At 42.4% G+C, this 23,383-nt stretch overlaps 1 protein-coding gene across 15 annotated transcripts in view; it reads left to right on the top strand.

Moving 5' to 3' along the window:
- The window catches only part of TRIM2 (tripartite motif containing 2), a 117,788-nt gene that overhangs the window by 61,734 nt on the left and 32,671 nt on the right, over positions 1 to 23,383 (top strand). For 10 of the 15 annotated variants that reach the window (XM_030010531.2, XM_030010580.2, XM_030010503.2 and 7 more), the window contains 2 exons: positions 14,452 to 14,633; positions 16,784 to 17,021. In XM_030010531.2, coding sequence (XP_029866391.1) covers positions 14,500 to 14,633; positions 16,784 to 17,021 — 372 coding nt within the window. In that variant the 5' untranslated portion in view covers positions 14,452 to 14,499. Of the gene's footprint in view, positions 1 to 7,269; positions 7,388 to 9,406; positions 9,782 to 14,451; positions 14,634 to 16,783; positions 17,022 to 17,756; positions 17,824 to 23,383 lie in introns of those variants that run through there. The other 5 variants (XM_030010571.2, XM_030010589.2, XM_041122961.1 and 2 more) reach the window with 4 other exon arrangements.

The following is a 23,383-nucleotide window of genomic DNA, read 5'->3' as shown; positions in this document are numbered from 1 at the left end:
AATGGTGGCCTTTACTCTCTGAACAATCATCATCGTTTCACCTCTGGGATGTGCTTTTGCAGAGGGCATGCTCTGAAGGTGTGCACCCTCTGCGGGGACCTCTGTTGAGGAAGGTGGGCTACTTTTAAACTTTTAAATGAGGAGAACCAGGATAGCAATCAAGGCATGATTTCCCCAAGCTCTATAGCATTGCATTTAGCATAATACAGAGTACCTCTGTAGAGAAACAAGATAAACAAGATAAATGGCACTCTTAAGGAAATATCACTAGAAGTCTCTTTTTTTTTTTTCTTTTTTTCTTAAGGATAAAATAAATTTGAAAAGGTAGGAGGAAGTGGGGAGAAATGCTAGGTTAGTACTGTATTCACTATGAAATTGTTCTCTGCTTGGGGTGATGACTAGTCAGTCGCCATTGTTGTGTGTCTTGTTTGCATGACTTAGAAATGAGTGTACGTGCTAAAGGTACTCTGTGGCCCTGAGTGGCATTCTTCATGAACCAATAGTGTATTAAGGCAGCTGTCTGATGGATTAATTTCACCTGACATCCCTAAGTGGCAGGGCTTGGCAAAGTGATAAAAACAGTCCTGTGGAGCCATTATTGTCCATTAACTATGCCAAAAGGGAGTGGCTACTTAGACAGCTCCTGTGATGTCTACACTGAGTATTTTGAAGGTTTGCCTGGGTCAAATCAAAAGTAAATCTAGCCTCCCCTTATAATTTGGATGGTGGCTGACAGAAGGGCGTAAGAATAGATCGGACATACAGTACTCTCCAGAATGCTCTTGCATCTTCAATGATATGTGCTTCCAGTTCTGCTTCTGGTACAGGTGGTGTCTTTGTATTTTAAAATCTTTAATCAATTTATCCACTATGAATTTGTCCCTCTCTCCTGGAATGCCTGTAAAATATTAACAACTGTAGCATCCTGGGGCAATGGGTTTCACAGCTCACAGGATGCAGGAGTAGTATCCCGCACATTACTGGTAGCCTTAAAAGAGGTTTCTGATCTGTGGCCAATAAAAAGGAAGATTATAAACCAATAGATATAAATTGTGAATAAAAAATAAATTGTGAATAAAATTTAACTCAAGGTACAGCATGCTCCACCTACCAAAAACCTAGTGGTTCCTGTTTCATCAGGCTTCCAAAAGCATTTACATTACTTGAATACATCCTAACACCCCCTCACTGTGGTATCTGAGTGAGAGAAGTTCAGTACCTGCGATAGTGCAGAGTCTGTATGGCCTATTTGTAACTGGTTTTCCATTAGGATTTCTCAATTGCTTTTAACAGCAGTGCCTGGAGCTGGTTACTTTACACATGCCTCTAACAGGTTTCATCATTTCCTACATATAAACTGTATCAGTAACAGCATGGTACATCTTGTCACAGTCATCGCAAGGACTACTTCTAAAGTGTCAGGCAGTTCTTATATCTGCTTATAGAATTTGCAAGGGGAAGAGGATGCTAAGATCTGCTCCTGTTCTCTGACTGCAAAAGATTCAGGCTATATAAGCTACTATCTTGCACCTCTTCCTTTACAAAAATAGACCTTATCCAAATTAATGGGTTGCTATGAAAACTTTTTTCATAGTGTAAAAAGGTACTTAATGTCACAGATATGGTTAAATGGCAATAGTTGAATTGTGTGAGGTGTTAAGATATGGGTTACCTATGCTTGCACAGGATCTGTGTTCTATGTAGCTGGTGCCTATCACAGTGGGATTCTGGCACTTGGAAGAGATTTCCATGTGCTATCACAATCCAAATGATAATGTGGCTGATTTAAGACAATATTGTTTTTAGCTGTCCTGATGCCAATGTTTTTTCAAGTGCTTTTTTTAATTTAAAAATACAGCTGCATTCACATGGTTATCGTTTTCTAGACTGTTTCCTAATTTGCTTTTCAGGCACTCAAAAATGTGCTGGTTTTCCTGTAAAGTAAAATGGATGTATTTTCATATAGAAATGAATGTACTGTGTATCCCAGTTCAGCTTGGGAGAGTCTTAAAATTGTGTCATATGAGTGGTTCTATTTTCCTCCTCTTTCATTAGCTGTTGCTTCATAAGTTGTGATGTCAGTTAAAAAGATTGATATTCAGGCAGGAAGATATGTACGAGGGTCTTCTGAGAATGTAATTTTTGCAGAAGTGTGACGTATGTCAGTGCTGGGCATTTGCTTACGAGCAGCCTGGCAATGCCTCTGTAGGAGCCTTGAGCATCTAACCTGAACCTGCCCTGCATGATGAGAACCTGGAAGAGATGTCTAAGAGAAAGCTTAGGAGAGATATTTTTGGAGATGAATGAAGGATGAAGGTGGACAGCTTTTACTACTGCTGCTCCTTGCAGCTTGTGTCAGGTATAAAACCCTGTACCTCAAGGAAAAGGCTTGAGGAAAACCTGGGCTGAGCCAGAGTAACTGCTTGGTAGGCCCTGAGAAGGGGCCGCTAGGACTGTCTGGAGAGCCAACCTGCTCACAGCTTTGCAGTCAGATAACCTCATCTTACTGTGGCTATAGTGAAACTCCGCTGTGGAAACACATACTGGGAATCGATGCATTTCTGCAGATAAGGCACAAGATACGGGGAGCACTCTGCCTCTGCTGTAGAAAGGTTTCAGCTTTTTCCCATAACAACAGTTCTTTAAATAGGAGCGCTGGCATGCAATCAGCAAATGAGTGTCCTTGCTGAGGACTGGAAAGACGTGTTTACTGGGTGAAGTTCAGCCATTGGGTGTTTCCAAGTTTTGAACTGCTGGAGCTGGCTACTGCTAAGTCAAACGAAGTGACCCTGTGAGCGCGGAGAAGGAGAACACGGCACCGCAGCTGACATGCTCAGGCTCTGTGTACCACGGGAGCTGTAGATGGATTTTGTTACTGTTGTTTTGTCGGTTCAGTTCCTGTGCCTACAACCATTGTTAAAACCCACAGAGCTCCTTTTGTCAAGGTTGTTCTGACATTGTTTCTCACTATTGCTGGTGCTGCCAGACTACCTGCTGTATGCAGCTATGTGTTTACCTACTTGTTAAAGTTCAGTGTTGCGTTTTTTCCAACTTTAAGAGCCTGCCTGGGTAAACCTCTGCCTGCCACTTAACGCTTGAGCAAGGTTTTCTCTGAAACCAAGGACGATACAAATGTTTAGACATATCAATGTGTTTTTGAAAGACATTTCAGTTCAGAAGACTTAGCAGACATAGAAGGTAACATCGCTGCTGAGCTCCGGACATGAAAATGAGGTGGGTACTGTGCAAAAGCTAAGGGAAATTGCAGCAACCAATATTTCATCTTTTAAACAATGTAAGTGCTGCAGAGGATGTGAGCCCCAATTCAGCATGCTCACAGGCTGGAGAGGGGCTCTTCCTTCCCCTACTTCTTAGTCCTTCTCCTGAGATGTGTTTTTGGCAGAAACATGCTTAGGCACCCTATCTCCGGTGTGCTGTGCACTAAGACGACGTGAATTCCTTTGCTTTCTGCCTCCATTGTTTGCTTTTTTAACGTGTAGATTCCATCTGCTGTTTCTTGCTGTGAAACACCTATTTTTTTTTCTCACGGTTTATTTTCCGTATGCTGTATCTGCTGGGAAGTGGAATTTTGAAGGTTGCAAGAAAAAAATTCTAATGGGCTGGCAGCCTCTAAGTTGATTTTGTGAAGAAGTTACGTGGCATGTGGTGATTGCTGGGTGCTGCGTTCTCACTTGCTGATTTGAACTTTATGCTAGTTCAACAAAATCCTACTGAAGTAAATAGAAACAGAAGCAGAGAAACTTTACTTTGCAGTGGTCAGCAGAGAATATATGACTAAGCTGCAGTACCTGATGTATATCACCTCTCCTAAAGGGAGAGTAGCAGAACTGTAAGATCAAGTGGAGATGCAGCGTGGGGCAGATCCAGAGGAGTGTCTCAGGAGGGAGTGGAGGGGATGGTCTCCAAGCAGTTCAGTCTTCACCACACAGCTCAGTAGCAAAAGCACTGAGCATTTCCTGCTTGCTTTTACTTTTTTTGCCATTACTCAGCAACTCTGAAGAAAATGCCTACAGCATTTTCCAATGTACCTTATATTTAACAGTATGTAGAAAAGGCCAGGGACCTCTTTCCAAATAGATCCCTGCTCAACCTCCTGCTTTTTATCTGTACTGCCTGTTATCCTATGCCTGGAGGGGTTAACAGTGATTAGTACCGAGTCTCCATGGAGCACTTTTATTTCAAGTAGCATTTCAGAGCAGATGTTTATGGAAGCAGCAGTGATTTGATGTGCAGTTTTAATTATTTGTCAGTTCAGCTTGTTTTTATTTGAGCCTGTGTATCTATAAAGGCTGAACCTGTCAGCATTAACAAAATAGGTAGGCCTAAAGAGTAAAAAATGTACAGTTGTAAGGGTGATGTTAGCAGCACTAGGTAGTTAATCAGGGTGGGGGGGTCAGTATAGATACTCTGACTTGCTGCTTTGGAGTGTACAATTTAAAATCCTTTTACTTAGGCCTGCACAACATCTAGCCCCTGAAATAATTACTTGGAGCTACCTCACTGCAGGTATTTTTTTTTTAATAGCGCACCTGAGAATATGACATTTTATTAAACGTGGAAAGGGCCCTAAATGACAGCTCTGAGGCTGTCATTTAACCTGATATATGACAGTTTAATCCTATCATTTCCCTTGGCATGCCCTTTTCCCCTCATTTCCTACTCATGTCTGAAATCTCATTTGTGAGAACGTTGGCCATTTGGTTCGGGATCCGTGGACTTCCACTGCAAGCACTCAAATTGTCCTTGCATGGGCAGTAAATCCAGTGTGCTCCAAGTGCATTTATTGTTCAAGGCCCTGACCCAAAATGAGGTCCTGAAAACCTCAGACAGACAAATATCTCAGTTGAGTGATGACTGTGTGGCCACACGAGTTCTAACCTGCCAGTCTTGTCCCTTGGTGTGTGCAGGGCAGCCACCAGCAGGTCCCCTCTCCATCCAAGGACAGGACAGCTGGGAGATGGGGTCTTCGGTGATGGTAGCAGGAATACTTCACCACCAAAGGTTGGTGGACAAGGGGTACTGCAGAGGCAGGCAGAAGTTGTGGGGATGGGGAAAAAGAAAAGGGGATATTAGATACCAGCCATAACCCTTCCCTCCTCTACAAATTGGAGTACAAAGCACTAGTATGTTGATGTCTTAAGAGGCCCACCCATGTATTTCAGGTGTTCACTGTGTTATAAGCTTTGATTACAGACTGACAAAAGAAAGGAGGAAAAAGCAACAAAGCATTAAACATGTAAAACTATTAAGCAAGTCTTTCATTTATAGCAGTGGCTTCTACTCCTGTTATTCCTGTGCCTTTAGCAGTTGAAAGCTTTTAAAAGAAATCTAATTCATTGCATCAACATCTGACAGCATTACTGAAGGTGAGCCCATTGCCATGCAGAAGAAATGCCAGAATACAGAGCTTGTTTCTGGTGACCATAATGCCTGCCCTTGCCACCTCAATGGAAATACCCAAAAGGGGAAAGAGAAAGAGTAACACAGAGGGGAGAAAAGCAGTTTGAGTTTGGTGCTGCCTAACTTGCAACATCAGTGCTGGAGACAGGCAGGGAGCGTAGTCACATCAGCCAAGCTTGGGCTGGCTGAGCAGGGAGGCCAGGCTGTCCCAGCCTGGCTGCAGTTGTGCTACAAAAGCAGCAACCTTGGCAAGCTAAACTAGGTGTAAGCAGAAGGTAGAAGGAAATAGAATAAGGTGGCAAAGGCATAGGAGGACGAGTGCTGGGGGGGCTGGGCAGGTCTCCAGCAGCCCAGCATTACATCCCAGGCAAACCTTTCAAGTTCTTTGCCTCCCAGGCTATGACAAGCTATGTGTTGCGTCACAAGCTTTGGGGAAAAGCATCTGCTCCACTGGATCACAAGATGGGGGAGTGATCGTGGCTCCAGGCTGTGGCTGGTGGGGAGGACCCAGGACCTAGCAGAGCTCGTTTCAGGGCAGACATGCCCTCTAGCTACAAGCCCACAGTGGGAGGAAGCTGTGGCTCTTCCCATCTCATGTGAGCTACAGCCTGGGCAATTGGAGAATGCGGAGTCAGGGCTGGAAGTTGCACTTGCTCTGGGTCTGCATGGGTGCACAGCTGCAGTGGGGAGCTCTGTGGGAGCTGCTGCATCTGCATGGGTGCACAGCCACAGTGGGGAAAGGTAAAGATGCCTCCACCGCTGCTGTCTCATGAGGATGACTTAAGGCCCCTTGATTCCTGGTGCGGGCATGGTCCCACAGTGACAGAGCTTGGTTGTTTCCCCCACTTGCTTTCCTGGCGCCAGGGTCAAATTAAGGACGTGGAGCTCAGTGATGGCTGTAACAGCCCATCCTCTCCCATATTTGTGTTTCCAAACTAGCCCTCGTTCCCAGCATGCTGGCTTTGGGTAATTGATTTCTGGTCTCTCCCACCTCTTATTTTCCAGTCAGTCTTAATTGCCAGGACTGTATTAGCTGGCCATTTAGTTTGGCCTAACCCAATAATTTTTTTTCTGCTGACCTTAAAATCCCTTTTGTGCAGCAGGCTGAGTTAGAGTACTCTCCCTTCAGTCAATTTATACAGGCTTCAGTGCAGACCATTAGTCTTAACCTGGAGTGTTTGGATGAATTATTTAATATTAGGGAAGGATATACCAATATCTACCTATGGTCTGTAAATTAGCTGTGACATTTTTTGGCAACTTACTATTTATGGGCTCCCTAAGAATATGAATTCAGGTTGTGTTCAGAACAGGGAAAAGAATAAATTATTCAAAACCCATGACATTTACAGGGGATGATAACAGGGGCTAGATCACTCTTCCATGGCACTATGAAGATAGCACGTGCTATGTATTTTCTTCTCCAGAACTTACTTCCACTAGTCAGCAGTGACGCAGATAAGTCAGCAGCAATGAGTGGAGCAAATTTCTGAGGGAAACTAGCCTGTTCTTTTAAAAAAAAAACAAAACAAAAAAACAAAACCAAGCACATAACAACAGCCCCCACTCCCATCTCCCAACTCAAAAGACATACACATACAATAAACCTATTTCAAACAGGCTGGTAGTAATTGCTGTGGGGATAAAGTGCAAGACTGTTCACTGAGCTACAAGTCCATTTCCTCTTCAGTAGGGAGAAGAAACCCACATATCAACATTCAGCATGTAAGAACAAAAATCTCAAGGGAAATGCTATGACTTTGTCTCATTTTCCTTGCCACAGTACCACACTTTTGTTTTCCTGAAGAAGCAGGATTATTTACAGAATATCAGCTCATTGTCAGCAGGCAGCTTTTGAGAGTTAATTATAAGAGAACTGCACTTTGAAGCAATCTCTCATTTGGAGGTGTAGATCCCTGTGAGAGTGGCTGCAGCTGTGACTCCTGCAGTCTTCTTTGGCCATGAGGTATGTTACGGGTTCGGTTCTGATTTGAGGGATATGTAGTTCTTACTACTGACTGTAAATGGAAATAGTAATTTGAGCAATGCTTGTCATTCTGTTTTAGTGTACGTAGATTTGATGCTTGAAATGAGCAAGGAAAAGCAAGCAGCTAAGTGATCTCTGCATGCTTCTGTCCAAGAGTCTTCCACCTTGGCTCTGGGGGTGCCACTCCTGAATTTTCTCTCTTGATTTTTGTTTTAAGTGTGTCTTTGTTCCAGTGGCAGAAACAAAAGGCCTTGGATCTCCCTGTTGTGGGAGTGAAATATATTGCTTGCTCTTTGCAATGGGGGTTCTCTAGACAGTTTAAAAAGAAAACAAAAAAAACCCCAATGAAACATAAAAACCCACCCCTCCAAAAATGTGCCTGAAATCTCTGGCCTTTTTTTAAACTGTGAATCCTGCTGTGCAGATGCCTGCTTCTTCTGACCTGCTGAATGTTAGAGCTAAAATGAAACATACCTTGTTCTCCTTCTTTGACAGAGTTCAGCACATGTTGAGAGAATCAGAAGAGCAGTATTTTGGCACAAGCACCCAAAATCCTAACACACGCACACACGCTGCCTGATGTTTCATTTCAGGTTATAAACTGGATTACAACATGCTTTCGCCCTGTGGGCATTACCCAGGGAAACCAGGCTGGATCTGCCTGATGCATAAAACCAATCTGGCTAAATGATTGCCAAGTGGAAAGTAAATTATGTATGCAGAATCTATATTTTTAACAGGAATTTAGATTACATTTCAGTCATGCTAAATGATTATTAATACTATTTACCTCATCAGTCCAAGAGTGGAATAAATATTATATTCTGGAAACTGTGCTTAAAGACCTTAGGACAACATTTTAAACTTCTGAAATAACTGTATCTGTCCTAATTAAGTCAGAGTAGCACAGACAGTGTTTAAACCCCACATTTTTTCTTCTTGATGCAAATGGACCTTTGTGTCCTTTTATTTGTGGGAAGCTTTGTTAGCCTCAGTTAGCTGAAATACTTGCATATGATTTGTTTTTTCAAAAGAAAAGATACACTGTATTTAGAGATGCAAATACTACCTTGTCTGCAATACCCACCAGCTGTTACACTGGAAGACAAAGCTAATTCTATGTTGCTTTACTTCAGTAGTGTCTGTGTATTCACAAGCATCTTTTTAACAACCTTCTCTGCATAGCTGAAAAATACCAGGCACCACATTTCTTCTTATTTCCTTTGGTAATAGCCTAGTAAAATCTGAATTGATCTGTGATTTTTAAATTTTTTAAAACAAGTTAATAGATTGCCTAAGAGAATACATGTTTGCATTACTGTTTGTACAAAAGTTGAAGAGACTGTTAGCTTTGATTCTCACGTTCCTTGAATATGAGTTTACTAATTGCTGCCTTATATATTTGACTTGAGTCTGAGTCAGGTCAAATACGCAGCTCTGTAGTAGAAGAAACTGCTGCTGGTTTGTGTGTCAGTAGCACAGCTTTCTGAAGAGGTTCTTTGCTTCTGCTTTAAACATCTGGAGAGACAAAGAGCGTTTGTGGGGTCTTTTGTTGTTGCTGAAAGTTGGAGCAGGGAAGAGTTGTGTTCCAAGAAACATTCTGAATCCTGGAAAAATCAGAGTGGAATCATTAAGTGTAAGCTTTATCTCCTTTAAAAACGAAAGTGCTTTCGCTTCATCTGCGGTAACTGTCTTGGTAATGGATGTTACATAATATTTACTCTCGCCTTTGGAGTTAAATCCTTTTTCCGATTTGCAAGTAATATTTGCATATGTATTTCTTAGCTGCATTGACATGCCAGATGCACAGTGGTAGCTGTCTCCGTCTGCTAATCCTGTAATAACATTCTGGTGACCAAATTCAATGGCCCTGCGCGGAGCCTCGAAACAGCTGATTGCTGAGTAGGGAGGAAAAAAAATAACCCAGCGAATCTCGTTGCAGCTCTCTGCTGCATCCCTATCCCACAATCCCTTGCACCATTTGCTGCAGTCTTTCTACACAGGCTGAGTGAGAAAAAGATGTGCTAAATAAAGATTGATTGGTTTGAATCCTGAAGGGGTCTCCCACTTGTAAATGACCCGGGGGAAAAAAAAATTCATGACGACTTCACTGGGCCTCCTCTTATTCTTCCATTTTTCTTTCCACCTGTCCTCTTCGTGGAATGGAGCGTCATTCCTTACAGCACAAAATCTGTTGTGCATCTAATAATGACTATGCTGTGATAGGGATTCTTAAACAGTTTTGCGCATGAGGCTTGAAATATTAACAGATGATGGTTTGTTCGTTTGGATTACTGCGGAACTGCAGCTCCGTCCCTGCAAGGATTTTATCCTCAGCACTGCACTGATTAAGCTATTTTTCTACAAAGATGGGTAGGTCTAAAATACTCAAGTTTGCTCAGTGTTATTCCTGGTGGCTGCTGCTGGGTTGCTCCTTCTGTTTTGGCCTCTGATCGTTCATTATGCTTCTGCATGCTGTAAGAATGAAGAGGGTTGCTGTGTTTTAAACAAGGCACCAAGCTGATTGCAAGAGTGGGAGAGAAAGGAATGCAAATTTAGCTTATCAAGCCTTTTACACAAGTGGACTCTGTGGTGGTTAGGATTATTAATTTGCTCGGTGTGTTCTGTATCGGCTAATTTTGGGGCTGCTGCTAGAAATGGCTTGAACCTGTTCTTTATTTCTAAAGACTGTGGACAGGGGATATATCTGTTTTAAGGACTTTTAAACCCCAGCTCCCCCAATCCTTGAAGCAACATTATTGAGGTTCCCCACCCTTTCTTACAGCTCTCGAGGCCTAACCGTTCCTTTGGAAACGTTGCCATTGGAAACCTATTCATTCATAATACATGAATAGACCCTCTGGGTTGTGAATTCCATTGATAAGAAGAGGATGAACAAGCTGCAAGCAATTTGTTCTCCTCAGGCTGTACTTTCAGGCTAGTTGCAGCTCTGGCTGGGTGGAGTTCAGTGAGAGCAGTGTATCAGCAGCAGAGAATTCTGCTCTTTTAGGAGTAAATCCTGGGAACTGAACAGACAGTTACAAGTTTTCCCAATGTCTTTTTCTCAGCCGGGCCACAGAAACGAATAGAGAATTTGGTAACTGTTAAGGAATTCCAGAGGTCATTTGAAGATACCCGTAGAAAGGGTGCACTTTCCTATTACATGGCTCTATTCAACTAAAACAACTCTTCTGGAACTGTTATTTGATGTACCCTAACATTTTGTGGGGTTTGGGGTTTTTTTTTGCTTTTCTAATGCTATAGGAAGTTCTTTTTATATGGGTGGGGCCGCACCCTGACTTTCGTTCCTGAAGGCATGCATGCGTAGCAGGGCAAGGCTTTCTGCTAGCTTAGAGTGCCATTGTTTTCTCCTTTCTTTGCTCTATAGTATATTTTGAATGAAAATTGATAGTCATATCTCCAAGCAGAAGGAAAAAGAACAATGTTATTTTTGGGGTGGCTGGAAAGATAACAATCCTTGAGCCTCAAAGGGGTGACAAAGGGTATACATTTTAGAAGCCTTTTCTGCACTTGATTTAGCAAACCTGAACTGGGTTTCCAGTGTGTGCTTCTTATAGGTAAATGGGTGGGGTTTTATGTCATTTGGTGCAATGTTTCGTAAACCTTTGGCTTTCCATGTTTAAATTGTGAAGTGTAACTATATGGAGAAGTAATTCTCATACTTGTTTTCAAAGCTCATGTTTCAGCTGCTCTTTATTAGATTGTGAGACAGAATGAACCTCCGAAAAGAGCCCTGGCAGCTGCCGCGCTCAGAAGATACTACTACAAAAAAGAATGTTTTTCTTGTAAAAATAGTGTCACTTTGCAAAATCTCCAACTGCTAATAAATCTGAAACTTACGTTGCTGTTTCGAGGAGCTGCTGCAAGCGCTGCAGTAAATCAGCATAAATACTGTCTTTGGTGAAATTCAAAAGTGTCATCTAAAATCTCCAGCTTTTCCTCAAATAGTCCTTGATTGTACAGTTGCTTTGATTGAATCAATGGGCAAAATCATCCTTCTCATAGCTACATCACATTAATCAAAATTGCATCAAAGGTGGAGTTGGCTCAGAAAGGCTGCAGAATCCTGGAAATTCCATACTCAAAAAACTTTTTGAAATGACTCACTTGTGTAAGAAGTTGTACCAGGTAGTGGCCAAAGCTTGAAATGTACTGATGAAATTCTATTTTCAGGTGCATGTTTTAAACCTGATTTATGTGAGTTCAGGGGATAAATGACAATCACGGCCTGCTGCATTCCAGACGAAACATCAAATATTAAAAGCACTTATTTCTGAATTGTTAATGGTTTCTTTCACTGACAAAGCTTAAAGTGTGAACATTTGAAAATTAAAGTGGCTGGCGTGAGCTTTGTGTATGAAACAGTAAGAGTCACCTGATTGTGCAACGAGATTGGGGGAATGTAAAAGACTAAGACGAAGATCAGATGAAATCAGTATGAAATTTTTCAGGCAGCAGGAGTTTTCCTTGTGCAAACGCTATTTGCTGGTGTAACTATACATGATGGTGGAAAGATGAAATTACAGAAAATATCTGGTTGCTAGAGAACTTTCTTCTGTTAAATGACAGGCAGCATTCACTGGAGACCTATTCTTTCATATCTTAAGTACCGTTATTTTTCAATAGTCTGTGCTTAGTCTATAACAAAAAAATTAGACTGTTCATAATGTATCGGTGTCCAGTTTGGAAACTCGGCTTTTGATAAGAAGTCTTCCTGCTTCTGATTATCTTCCCTGTTTTTTTGGGGTCCCCACCCCTAACTTTTGGAGAGGGAGAGTGGGAGGCAAACACAGCTGCATCAGTGGTGAAATGAATTTTCTTTTGAAATACATTACTGAAGTTCCACATGTTATGCTGCCAAATGCATGAATATATTAATGCATATTTGATAGTCTGCTCTTTCTACTCCGTTTTGTGAAAGCTAGATATTTTGGTTCAACTTCTTGTAAAGCCATTTTTACTTCAAGCTTTTAAGAAGTAACATGGGTTCCTAATTGATCTCCTAAGGTTTATTGTGTGTGATTTATGGCATTTAAATAGCTAAAATTAATTTGCGTTTATGTAATATTCACATTTTATCTTACTATGGGGAAAGAAATGAAAAAAGTGAAACAAATGATCAGTCCTGAAATCATGCATTTTTGAGTCATGAACAAACATGATATTTTATGAGTATTATAGCAATTTTTAACCTTGCAGATTCCCCTTTCTTGGGAAAAAAGGAAACAAAAGGGCCTGCCATAAGTGTTTTCCATCAAATTAAATGTCAGTTACTGCTGTTGGGTATTTTAATTGTGAATAACTTTATGCTGCTGTATTTGCTAGCACAGAGGTGATTCCCCAGGAGCCTGTTATCAGGGAAGTCAGTACAGCATGATCCATAATGACTGTCATTATCCTAGAAATAGCCACTTGCTCAACGTACTAAGTAAACCATACCTGTATGGCTAAATACACAGCTCAGGAAGAACAGCACGAGTTCAACTCTGCCAGATTAGTGTGCCATGCATCCAGCACAGGAAGAAGATTTGATGTAATGCTGCTGATAAAATACTACAGGTTGTGCAAATCATTGTGGAATTGAGTGACCTTTGAATGAACGTGATCAGCACCGAGGCAGAGGGCTTGTTATTTCTGTCTTGGAAAGCCTGAACTGCCCTCAAGCCAGATATTAAATTGTCTGAAATGGATGACTAAAAACTGGGGTAGAAAACTGGGGAAGAAGTTACTACCTCAGGAGTGTACCTGCAGTGAAGGAGCCCAGCAAGGCTCGCTGCTCACACAGAAGAGGAGCCCCTGTTTCGCTGTGGGTGCAGGAGGACTGGCAGAACTGGGTGCTGCGGCAGAGACGCTGTGGTCAGCTCCCCTGGGAGTGAGCCTGTGCCTGCCAGCGCTCCAGCCCGCTAGGAACGCTGGTGGAGAGGAATTCTTGCTGGGTCACCCTGCCAGGGCCTCTGCTTGTCAGGTTTTCCTAAACTATGTTAGCAGGCAGTTTACCTTTCTCTGAGGTTGCTTCTTTCCTTTTCCTCCCCTGTCTTCTCTTTCCACATATTAATTCTATTGTCTATAATCTGTACCTCCAGCTGAAAAGAAACTAAGTTTTTCTTTCCCTGTGCCTTGTTCCAGGACAGGAGGTGTTCCAAGCCTGCAGGCGTTCCTTTAACCTGCAATTTTAATTCTGTCAGTCAGTAGACTTTTTTCTTACCCTTCTATTTCATGCTTTATATGCCAGAGTTATGAAGTCTCTTCAGTCCTAGAAACATGATTCTTACTACTCTTTCTGCCTAGAATGGCATTTTTCTTGCATTTATTACTTGGATGTGCTTCATGTATCCTTCACCCTACCTTTGCTGATTCTCAGAAGGTATCAGTTGCCTCCTCTTTGCTCAGTTTCTCTTATTGTGAGGATTTTCACTTCACCTACCTCACCCCTGTTGCTGCTGCAGAATTTGAGTGCTCCCTTCCCGGGGGCTGGCTGGTTCTGCAGGTTCCTTCTTGGGGGCTTCCTGGAGTCCAAACCTACTGTATCTTTGACAACACCAGCACCGATAAGGGAAAAAATTGTGAGGTGAACCATTTTTAAACTCTGGCCGTGACGCAGCCATTTGACTGGCTGGTGCAGTTCCAGTTTAAGCATTTTGCCAGTGGTACTGTTGATGTAAAAAATCCTGTGTTTGTTAGCACTGGCTGAACCTACTGGCACAAGAATGTTTCTATCGTGGGATTTCTTTAAAACCAGACAGCCCTGTAACTCTTTCAGTCCAAAGGCAACGTGCCTTTCCAGAATGCCTGCTCAGATAGAAGTGGTATGTGTGGTGCTGTAGACTTGGCTGACTGTTTCCCAGGCTCTCATCAGTGACAAACCATTTTAGAAGTTTAATTCTTCACTGTTTTGGTTTTTGTATTGAAATATGAATTCCTGCATAAGGATGAAACACAAGTGTTTTAGTTGTTGATTTTGTTATTTCATGGAGTTTATAAGCCATTTTTCTTCTTTTCTTATTTTCCCCACCCCACTCCAGCAGTGTGCAGGGTAGAAGGGAACAGGACCCATATGTCAGTGGTCTAGGATGGCCAGTGAAGGCTCCAACATCCCAAGTCCTGTGGTCCGTCAGATTGACAAGCAGTTTCTGATTTGCAGCATATGCCTGGACCGTTACAAGAACCCCAAAGTACTTCCCTGCCTGCACACTTTCTGTGAGAGGTAAGTCCTTTCCTCATGCTGGTAACTAGGTATTTGTGTCATGCAACAAGCACAGAACAATGCATCCTTTAGTGGACGGGGACTTTTTTCTCTTTGCTTGTAAATGTCATGTTAAGGCATGGTAAAGCCTGGGAAGGCTGGGGAGACAGGGATGTGGAAAAACACTGTTATCTGTGGCAGGCAGGAAGAAGAGGCAGCAGTGGAATATTTGGAATACATTCCCTTTATGCAAGAGTAAATAAAAAGTAAATCAAATGAAACTAATGAATACAGTTACAACAATGTGAAAGGTGACAGCAGGCAGAATTTGGACCTCAAATTAATGGCCTCAAATTTATACTGATTAGCCTATAATTAGAAACAATAAAACCCTTTCTTTGTTGATTTACTAAGCAGAGAAATTATTATCCCATCCTTTAATGTCCAAGGGTTAGACATGATAGATACATTATTAATAACCTGTGATTAAATGTCTTCATTATTCTGCAGCTTGGTTGACTGAACTGGAAAAACTCTCTGAAAAGACATGTGGTAAAACAGGAACCTGCCTTCTACTCTATTCGGCTGAATGAATTGAATATACTTGGTGATACTCTAAAGTTATATTGTCCATCAAATGGTGGAGAAAATACAGCATCTGCAGAAAAGTTAGCTGAAGAATTATTGGTTCGAGTTCTTTTTCTGATGATGGGATGCATCTCTTTGGATTATATATTGAATGGCAGGAGAATTTTAATAAATGGTATTTTGGTGAACATTTAGTTCACGAGATTTCCACCTCTTAGTCAGACTTGTAGTGTGCATATCTCATTTTGCACAGGGTGCAAGAAAAATTGTGGATCTCTGAGTGTGTCAGATGAACTGGTCTTTTGTAGAATAATAGGAAACCCCAACTTTACTGAAGTCAGCAGTGAAACTCTCACTGAAGTCAGTGAAGTCAAGATTTTCACCACCATGTCTTAAGTTTCTTGACTTCAGTTCATGTGTAAATCCTAAGGTCAGCTTCTGGTTTTCGCTGTAATCCTCTTACGCTGATCTGGTTATGGAGAGAGGCTGGAAGAACTCTTCCAGTGTACTGCTGATGTGCAAAGCCTAAGCTGTCCTTTCACAGAGCCGTTACTGGGGGGTCAGGAGGAGAGCTGCCAAGGGATGATGAAGAGTGGTGGAAGGAAAGCCCTTGGAAGTGGATAAGAGCTGCGTAGCTGTGCAAGGTCACACTTTCTTGGTTGGCATCTCATGAGGAATTTGGTGTAGCACCGCTCCCCTTTAGAACTGCATTCTGCAAAGCTTTCTGTGCTTACAGGACTATACTGAATTGCCAGTTGCAGTTGGATGTTGCATTCCCAGCAGCTGTTAACTTGGTTTTCAAGGCCAAAAGTGGCACTAACTGTCACCTAGGCCAGTCTGCTGCACGTTGTTGATCATAGAATTTTTGTGTCAGATTTATATTCTGTGAAATTTACTTTTTCTAAAAAAACCACAACAACTCCCCCCCCTCGCCAAATCAAACATAAACAAACAAAAATCTCCTCCCAAACTCCCCTTAACATAAACTGTGATAACCTAGGACATGCTTCTCTATGTAATAAAGAGAGCTCTGTTGACTCTGGCTAACTGCCAAATAACTTTCCTAATTGAAATACATGGAAAAATTTCCATTGGTTTCATTGGGACCAGGTTTTAGCTCTGAAACACGAAACCCAGAAATACAAGTTAATAAAGGAGATTCTATTGGAAAGGCAAGGGTCAACCACCGGTTAGTCCATTAAAGACACAGGCTCAAATACTTGATGCAATAACTTCATGTCTGTCAAACTTTATCTGATAGTTTATCATTTTTACTGTGCTGTGAGCAGGATGCAGTAGATGTCTGGAAGCATGGATCCTCTCTGCACAAATATCTCAAAGAAAGGCACATAACTCTCATAATGATGTCAGCTTATTGAACCTTTTTTCATGTGGCAGAGGAAAAAAGGTTTAAAGGAAAAAAAATCCCCATAACCACTTTTACTTTTGAAGCCTGGTGGTGTACCTTTCCTTTTATAAGTAGGGGTAGCACTATTTCAAACCACTTCTTAAACTGAAGGGAGTTTTCTTCCTCTTTGATGATACTTTGCCTCTCTCTCCCCTTCTACCTCCCTTCCTCATAGGTGCTTACAGAATTACATTCCAGCCCATAGCTTAACCCTTTCTTGCCCCGTGTGCCGCCAGACCTCCATTCTGCCAGAGAAAGGGGTTTCTGCACTCCAGAACAACTTCTTTATCACCAACCTGATGGATGTCCTGCAACGAACGCCAGACAACAGCATTGAAGAGTCCTCCATCTTGGAGACTGTCACCGCTGTTGCTGCGGGCAAACCGCTTTCCTGCCCCAATCATGATGGAAATGTAAGTGAGGTGAACTCCTGTGGTATGTACAGGTACAGATACGTACTGACTGGTCTGGTTTGTCATGGATATTTTGTTCTAAAAAATAGTGGGGGAATTGGAATCACACTAGTTCTTTGATTTTATAATATGTCAATAAAAACCAAGTGATTCTTAAAATTAACTCAGATGGACTTAGTGGGGCATCTTAAAGTAGTCAGGATATTATTTCATCTTACCAATCATCTTGGATGATACTGTCTTTTAGCACATTTGGTCAAAACTGTTGTCCTGCAAGCACTGAACCTTGTGCATTTGCCTCTTTGAGATGGGTTTCCATAGCTCTTGCTTGTAGAATCAACTATTGCCATGGGAACCTGTGTGCTTGTTTAGGCAGTATGTGGCAGGGATCTTCTAAGCTTAACTGACCTGCACACTGAGGTAGTACTAAAAGCTATGTGAGCATATTAACATGCAGCCAAATAAAAGGGTGTCCTAGTTCAGGGTGCTTTGGGTGCTCAGGGTACACAGGCTAGAAACAGACAGCTTCTGTTTATCTGCAGTGTTTTGTGCATCTCATATATCAGTCCTTGAAGGCTGCTTTGTTTTTTTCCTCCACCTACTTTTTGCCCAGCATCCCCCCACATACACCCTCAAATCATATCAGTGTATTCATTGGCAAGTACCCCCAAATGAGTAAGTATTCCCAGATTATTATAAGAACAGCTCTAACTCTGCTTACTTCACAATTTTCAGTGTTAACCTGTGTGGCTTCATGGTAGGCATATGAGCTCCTGTCTCATAGCCAGGCATATGCAAACATGTAAGTAGACCACGTTGCAAAGCTAAGCGATTCTGTGTTGTAAAAGCTGAGCGATGCTGTGTTGCAAACTGAATGCTGTGCTTCTATGCAAGCCAAGAAATATTGCCGGTATTTTAAGACAACTTTCTGGGGACTGTTTTATTTGGTACTCAGTTTAGGTATATCGGTTATATAGGAGTAATTCAGTTGATAGGTAGTGAACTCTTAGAGGGGAACAGCTCAGTTCCCCTTCCTTTACTGACCTCCTGGAATTAGGTGGATGCTCTGATTAATGAGTAACTGTTGTAACTTCTTTAATGTGTACTATACCTATGTGTGTGTAGTGGTTACTGATTAATACATTCCTAGTTTTTATTTGCATTTTATTGGCTCTCCTTAAAATGGATCATAGTTCTTTTCTGACATAGCAATCGTGATAGGAGCCATTTGATTATGAAATGCAGAAAAAAGTCAAAATGAAGATGTTACTTGTTTTGCATTTTACATTATCAGCTGATGATTCTTTGGGTGTGCTTAGAAAAAACTGGTTTGCCTGCAATTAAAAATATGTCACCTTGTACCTCTCTGAGAATTCCTTTCTAGGGAAAGGTGGATTTGCAAGTCCTCTAAACCAAACTTACTTGGCTTGCCTTGAAACACACCATGCCTTTTAGGATGCTGAGTAGTGTGTGACGGGAATATATTCTTGCTTCAGTAAGTATCTGGGAGGGTTGGGGACGGCCTGAGGATGACTCCAATTTAAAGCTTTGTGGAGCTAGGAAATTAAAAGCTAAAGTGCACACATTAGTCCTTGTGATGGGAGGAGCTGAGATAAGCTTTGGGTTCACCTGTTTGAGGCTGGCCAGGTGTGTCTGGCTGAAGTGCAGGGTGTGCAGGGCAAGGTTCTGGGCACTTTAGGCCTGACTGAGGAAATGGGCTTTTGCTGGCTTCATGTGTACCCAGCATGAGGGCACTGTGTGGCAAGTGCCTGGCTGCTAGCACCTTTGCTGGGGGCTTCAGGGAGTGAGGGAGTATTGAGGTGGTAGCTGGAGGAGAATGCCTTCACAGAGCCAGCAGTCATTCTGCATTGAATCCTCTGTCCATTATTTTTTTACGTATTGCTTGGGGTAGGGTCAGACCCATTGTATTTTTACTATCAAGGGAAAAATTTGCATCAAGTATATTTCATTTAAATATTACCAGATTTTCTTTGTATTAGCTTGGAAGTAAGTTTCTGTTTAAACAAGTTTTTTCAATCTTTCCAGCCATGCTGGATTTAAACGTCTCTGATTAAAATCAGATAGAAACTGATGGGCAGATACTTTCTCATTGGCTTGCCTGTCTGCTAGAAACTTAGCCTCCCTCAGGCCATGTAGATTAGATAGTTTCCCTTCTAGTTGGTCTCTTATTCCCACCACTTACATTTTCCACATGTGTGTGTGTATCCTATTCCTTCTGTGCACATCCTCTCATTCTCTGTTGTGGCATCTTTGTTGTGTGTGTTCTTACGAAAAAAGAAACTTAGCTTGTAGTATCTTAACATGAGAGATGGTTTCCTGTGCTTGAACTATAAACAAATGCTTCCTCATATTCACCCAACACAGAGCAAAAATATATGTTCTTGTTAAATCGGGGCAATAGGGCACATCTGTTATGGAACTTTTGAACCTAACACAAGATTCTTATCTTCTACCTACACATTAAAATAAGATTGGCTTTATTCTCAGCTGCTAAACACCTGCAGCTCTTGTTGGATATAAGCATCCTGGTTTGGAAACATTGATCTACAATCGCTTAGGGGCAGGTACACAGCCAGGACAGGGAAGGCTGTGAAATTCCAGGTCCATTACTTCATAATATGTAATGAGTGGTGTAGCCTCTTTGCAGTCACCCATCCTGAAAAGTCCATGCTTGAGTTTTATTTGAATTTGAAATGAAGGTCAGCCCAGAGTCTAGGATCCATGCTTTTACAGGTGCAATGTATTTTCTGCCTATAGAGTTGTCATGGTTTAACCCCAGCCAGCAGCTAAGCCCCACACAGCTGCTCACTCACCTCTCACCTCCCTCACAGTGCAACGGGGGAGAGAATCAGAAGGGTAAAAGTGAGAAAACTCGTGGGCTGAGATAAAGACAGTTTAATAGGTAAAGCAAAAGCCATGCACAGAGGCAAAGCAAAACAAGGAATTCATTCATCACTTCCCATCAGCAGGCAGGTGTTCAGCCATCTCCAGGAAAGCAGGGCTCCATCACACGTAACCGTTACTTGGGAAGACAAACGCCATCACTCCGAACGTCCCCCCCTTCCTCCTTCTTCCCCCAGCTTTATCTGCTGAGCATGATGTCATATGGTCTGGGACATCCCTTGGGTCAGTTGGGGTCAGCTGTCCCAGCTGTGTCCCCTCCCAACTTCTTGTGCACCCCCAGCCTCCTCACTGGTGGTGTGGGGTGAGAAGCAGAAAAGGCCTTGGCTCTGTGTAAGCACTGCTCAGCAATAACTAAAACATCTCAGCATTATCAACACTGTTTTCAGCACAAATCCAAAACTTAGCCCCATACCAGCTACTATGAAGAAAACTAACTCTATCCCTGCCAAAACCAGCACAAGAGTATAACAGGAGAGCCTACCCAATATTAAATTAAATGCATGTAACAAGAGAGCATGCCTTATCTTTGACTAGCTTTTTCTCAAAAGATCACAGAATAGCTTGGCAACTTGACAGGTATAAGATCTTGTCTAGAAAAACATTTCCTGAACTTGTGCAGGTGTTGCTTACTGCCTGTATACTTCTTTTAGAAAAATAAAAAAGCACCTATCCTTGATATTCTGATGAAGTGACTTCATAACATACTTTTTAAACCTGTTTTTTCTCCTCACCTCTCTACTTCCCACCATGTCACTTACTCGTGTATCCCATTAAAGTGTAATCTAATTTCTTCTGTACTCTGCAATATTCAGTGTGTCACTGAGGCTAAATAAAAAAACTCAGAATGTCAGGGTTAGACTCTTCATGAGCCTTATAACTACAAAACTGAGCTCACTGCTAGCGTAATTTTGTTCTGCCTCACAAGGAACATGTAATACAGTTAGGAAGCAATAGTGTGACTGATACAATCATATCTGACTGAATTGGAAAGTCATACAAGGGATTTGAGCGGTTCACTTGTATGTAAGCATGTTTAAGTCATGACAATCTTACAAAACTTTTTAAAAAATTTGCTTAAAGCTTTCAGGTTTACTGCATGGGTAAGGCAAAAGCTATGACTGGGGAGAACAAAACCCCACATTCTAAATTTTACCAGATATCTGGGAAGTGCCCTCAAGTAATCCAAACTTAGATTCCTCTAAAAGCCAACACATACAAAGCTAAGGTATGCACTAGCCCTGGGACAGAGAAATTAAGCATGTGTGTGAGATGAGGAAGGAGGCTGGCAAAGAGCAGACTCATCCTTTTTCTCTGAACTGCTCTTTTAATTCAAACAAATAGAAACCAGAGGATGAACAATGTGATTATTCAAATATGATTTTAGAGAAGGGGAGCTTGTGATGGGTGAGAGCCTTTTTCTGGAGACCTGAACTTTGAAGGGCTGGAATTAGCGTGCTTTGGCTTTGCGAAATCTGTTTCAGAAGTACCTGCATCCTTGATTATACAAATTAAAAAGTTTCTGTAAATTCAGTTAAATTACAGTAGTGAAGATATGCATGGGTCTTTAATTAGATCACTCTGCTGAAATATGCTGATCTGGTTTAAGGTGGGAGTTAGTGGATGGGATTTCAGAAACAGTGGGTATTAATTCACCGTTCATTACAGCTGATGGGAATCTTCTTGTTGACTTCAGTGGAAATACAGCTGAAGCCAGGGTTGGATGCCATAGTATATCCTGCCCAAGAGCTCTCTTCAATTTGGAAAAGAGGGGTTCAGGCAAATGTTTTTTTCGGAGATGTTTTGTAAAGCAAACCTTTATCCTGAAAAGCTTTCTGGGTGTGTTGGGTTTGCATGGCAGGGTTTTGGTAGTGGGGGGGGGTTACAGGGGTGGCTTCTATCAGAAGCTGCTAGAAGCTTCCCCTGTGTCTGACAGAGCCAATGCCAGCTGGCTCCAAGTCGGACCTGCCACCAGCCAAGGCCGAGCCCATCAGCTATAGTGGTAGCACCTCTGTGATAACATATTTAAGAAGGAAAAAAAGTTGCGCGACACACAGAAACAGCAGCCAGAGAGAGGAGTGAGAACATGTGAGAGAAACAACCCTGCAGACCCCCAGGTCAGTGAAGAAGGAGGGGGAGGAGGTGCTCCAGGCACCGGAGCAGAGATTGCCCTGCAGCCCGTGGTGAAGACCATGGTGAGGCAGGCTGTCCCCCTGCAGCCCATGGAGGTCCACGGTGGAGCAGATACCCACCTGCAGCCTGTGGAGGACCCCACGCTGGAGCAGGTGGGTACCCGAAGGAGGCTGTGACCCCGTGGGAAGCCCGTGGTGGAGCAGGCTCCTGGCAGAACCTGTGGACCCATGGAGAGAGGAGCCTACGCTAGAGCAGGTTTTCTGGCAGGACTTGTGACCCCACGGGGGACCCAACATGCTGGAGCAGTCTGTGCCTGAAGGACTGCAGCCCACGGGAAGGACCCACGTTGGAGAAGTTCGTGAAGGGCTGACTCCAGTGGGAGGGACCCCACGCTGGAGCAGGGGAAGAGTGTGCGGAGTCCTCCCCCTGAGGAGGAAGGAGCGGTAGAGACGTGTGATGAACTGACCGTAACCCCCATTATCTGTCCCCCTGTGACGCTGGAGGGGCTAGGTAGAGAATTCGGGAGTGAAGCTGTGCCTGGGAAGAAGGGAGGTGTGGGGGAAAGGTGTTTTAAGATTTGGTTTTATTTCTCATTACCATACTCTGGTTTGATTGGCAATAAATTAAGTTAAATTTCCCCAAGTCGAGTCTGTTTTGCCTGTGACAGTAACTGGTGAGTGATCTCTCCCTGTCCTTATCTCGACCCACGAGCCTTTTGTTATATTTTTTCTCCCCTGTCCAGCTGAGGAGGGGAGTGATAGAGTGGCTGCGTGGTGCTTAGTTGCTGGCTGGGGTTAAACCATGACACTGGGAATGTCACAAAATGTGATGCCCATGTTGGGCATAAAGAGAAGAGAGGAAAAGCCAGTAATACATGTCTGTCTGTAGTTAAAATTAATCTTCCTTGATTAAGAAATGCTAGACAAGATCTTAGGAAATCAGCTTATCTAGGCACTTGAAGCCTGAATTGTATTAATATTAGGTTTTCTTTCTCCTTCAGCTATGGCACAATCCAGAGATTTTAATGGGAAATGAAAGCTGCTTCACTCAAAACACTTTGAATTTGACTGAGGCAAAGAAGACTTTTTCTGTGCAGACATACGCGTTAGGACTTTGTAGTCTGCTTGTTACTACCATTCTAGCTTATGTGATTCTCTGGTGCTTGAATAAAGAGGAAGAAAGTTGATTAGGCTAAACTTTAATACGCCAATGAGATGCTTCCTTTCTTATATATGTTGCTGCAAATATAATGATGTTTATTATAAGGTGTTCAATAGGAAACAGAAATATTAAATTATTCTAATCAT

Source organism: Aquila chrysaetos, chromosome 1 (genome assembly GCF_900496995.4).
Source record: "Aquila chrysaetos chrysaetos chromosome 1, bAquChr1.4, whole genome shotgun sequence".
Taxonomy (NCBI): Eukaryota; Metazoa; Chordata; class Aves; order Accipitriformes; family Accipitridae; genus Aquila; species Aquila chrysaetos.
Note: the sequence above shows the minus strand (reverse complement) of the source record. Positions and strands in the feature narration are given on the sequence as shown.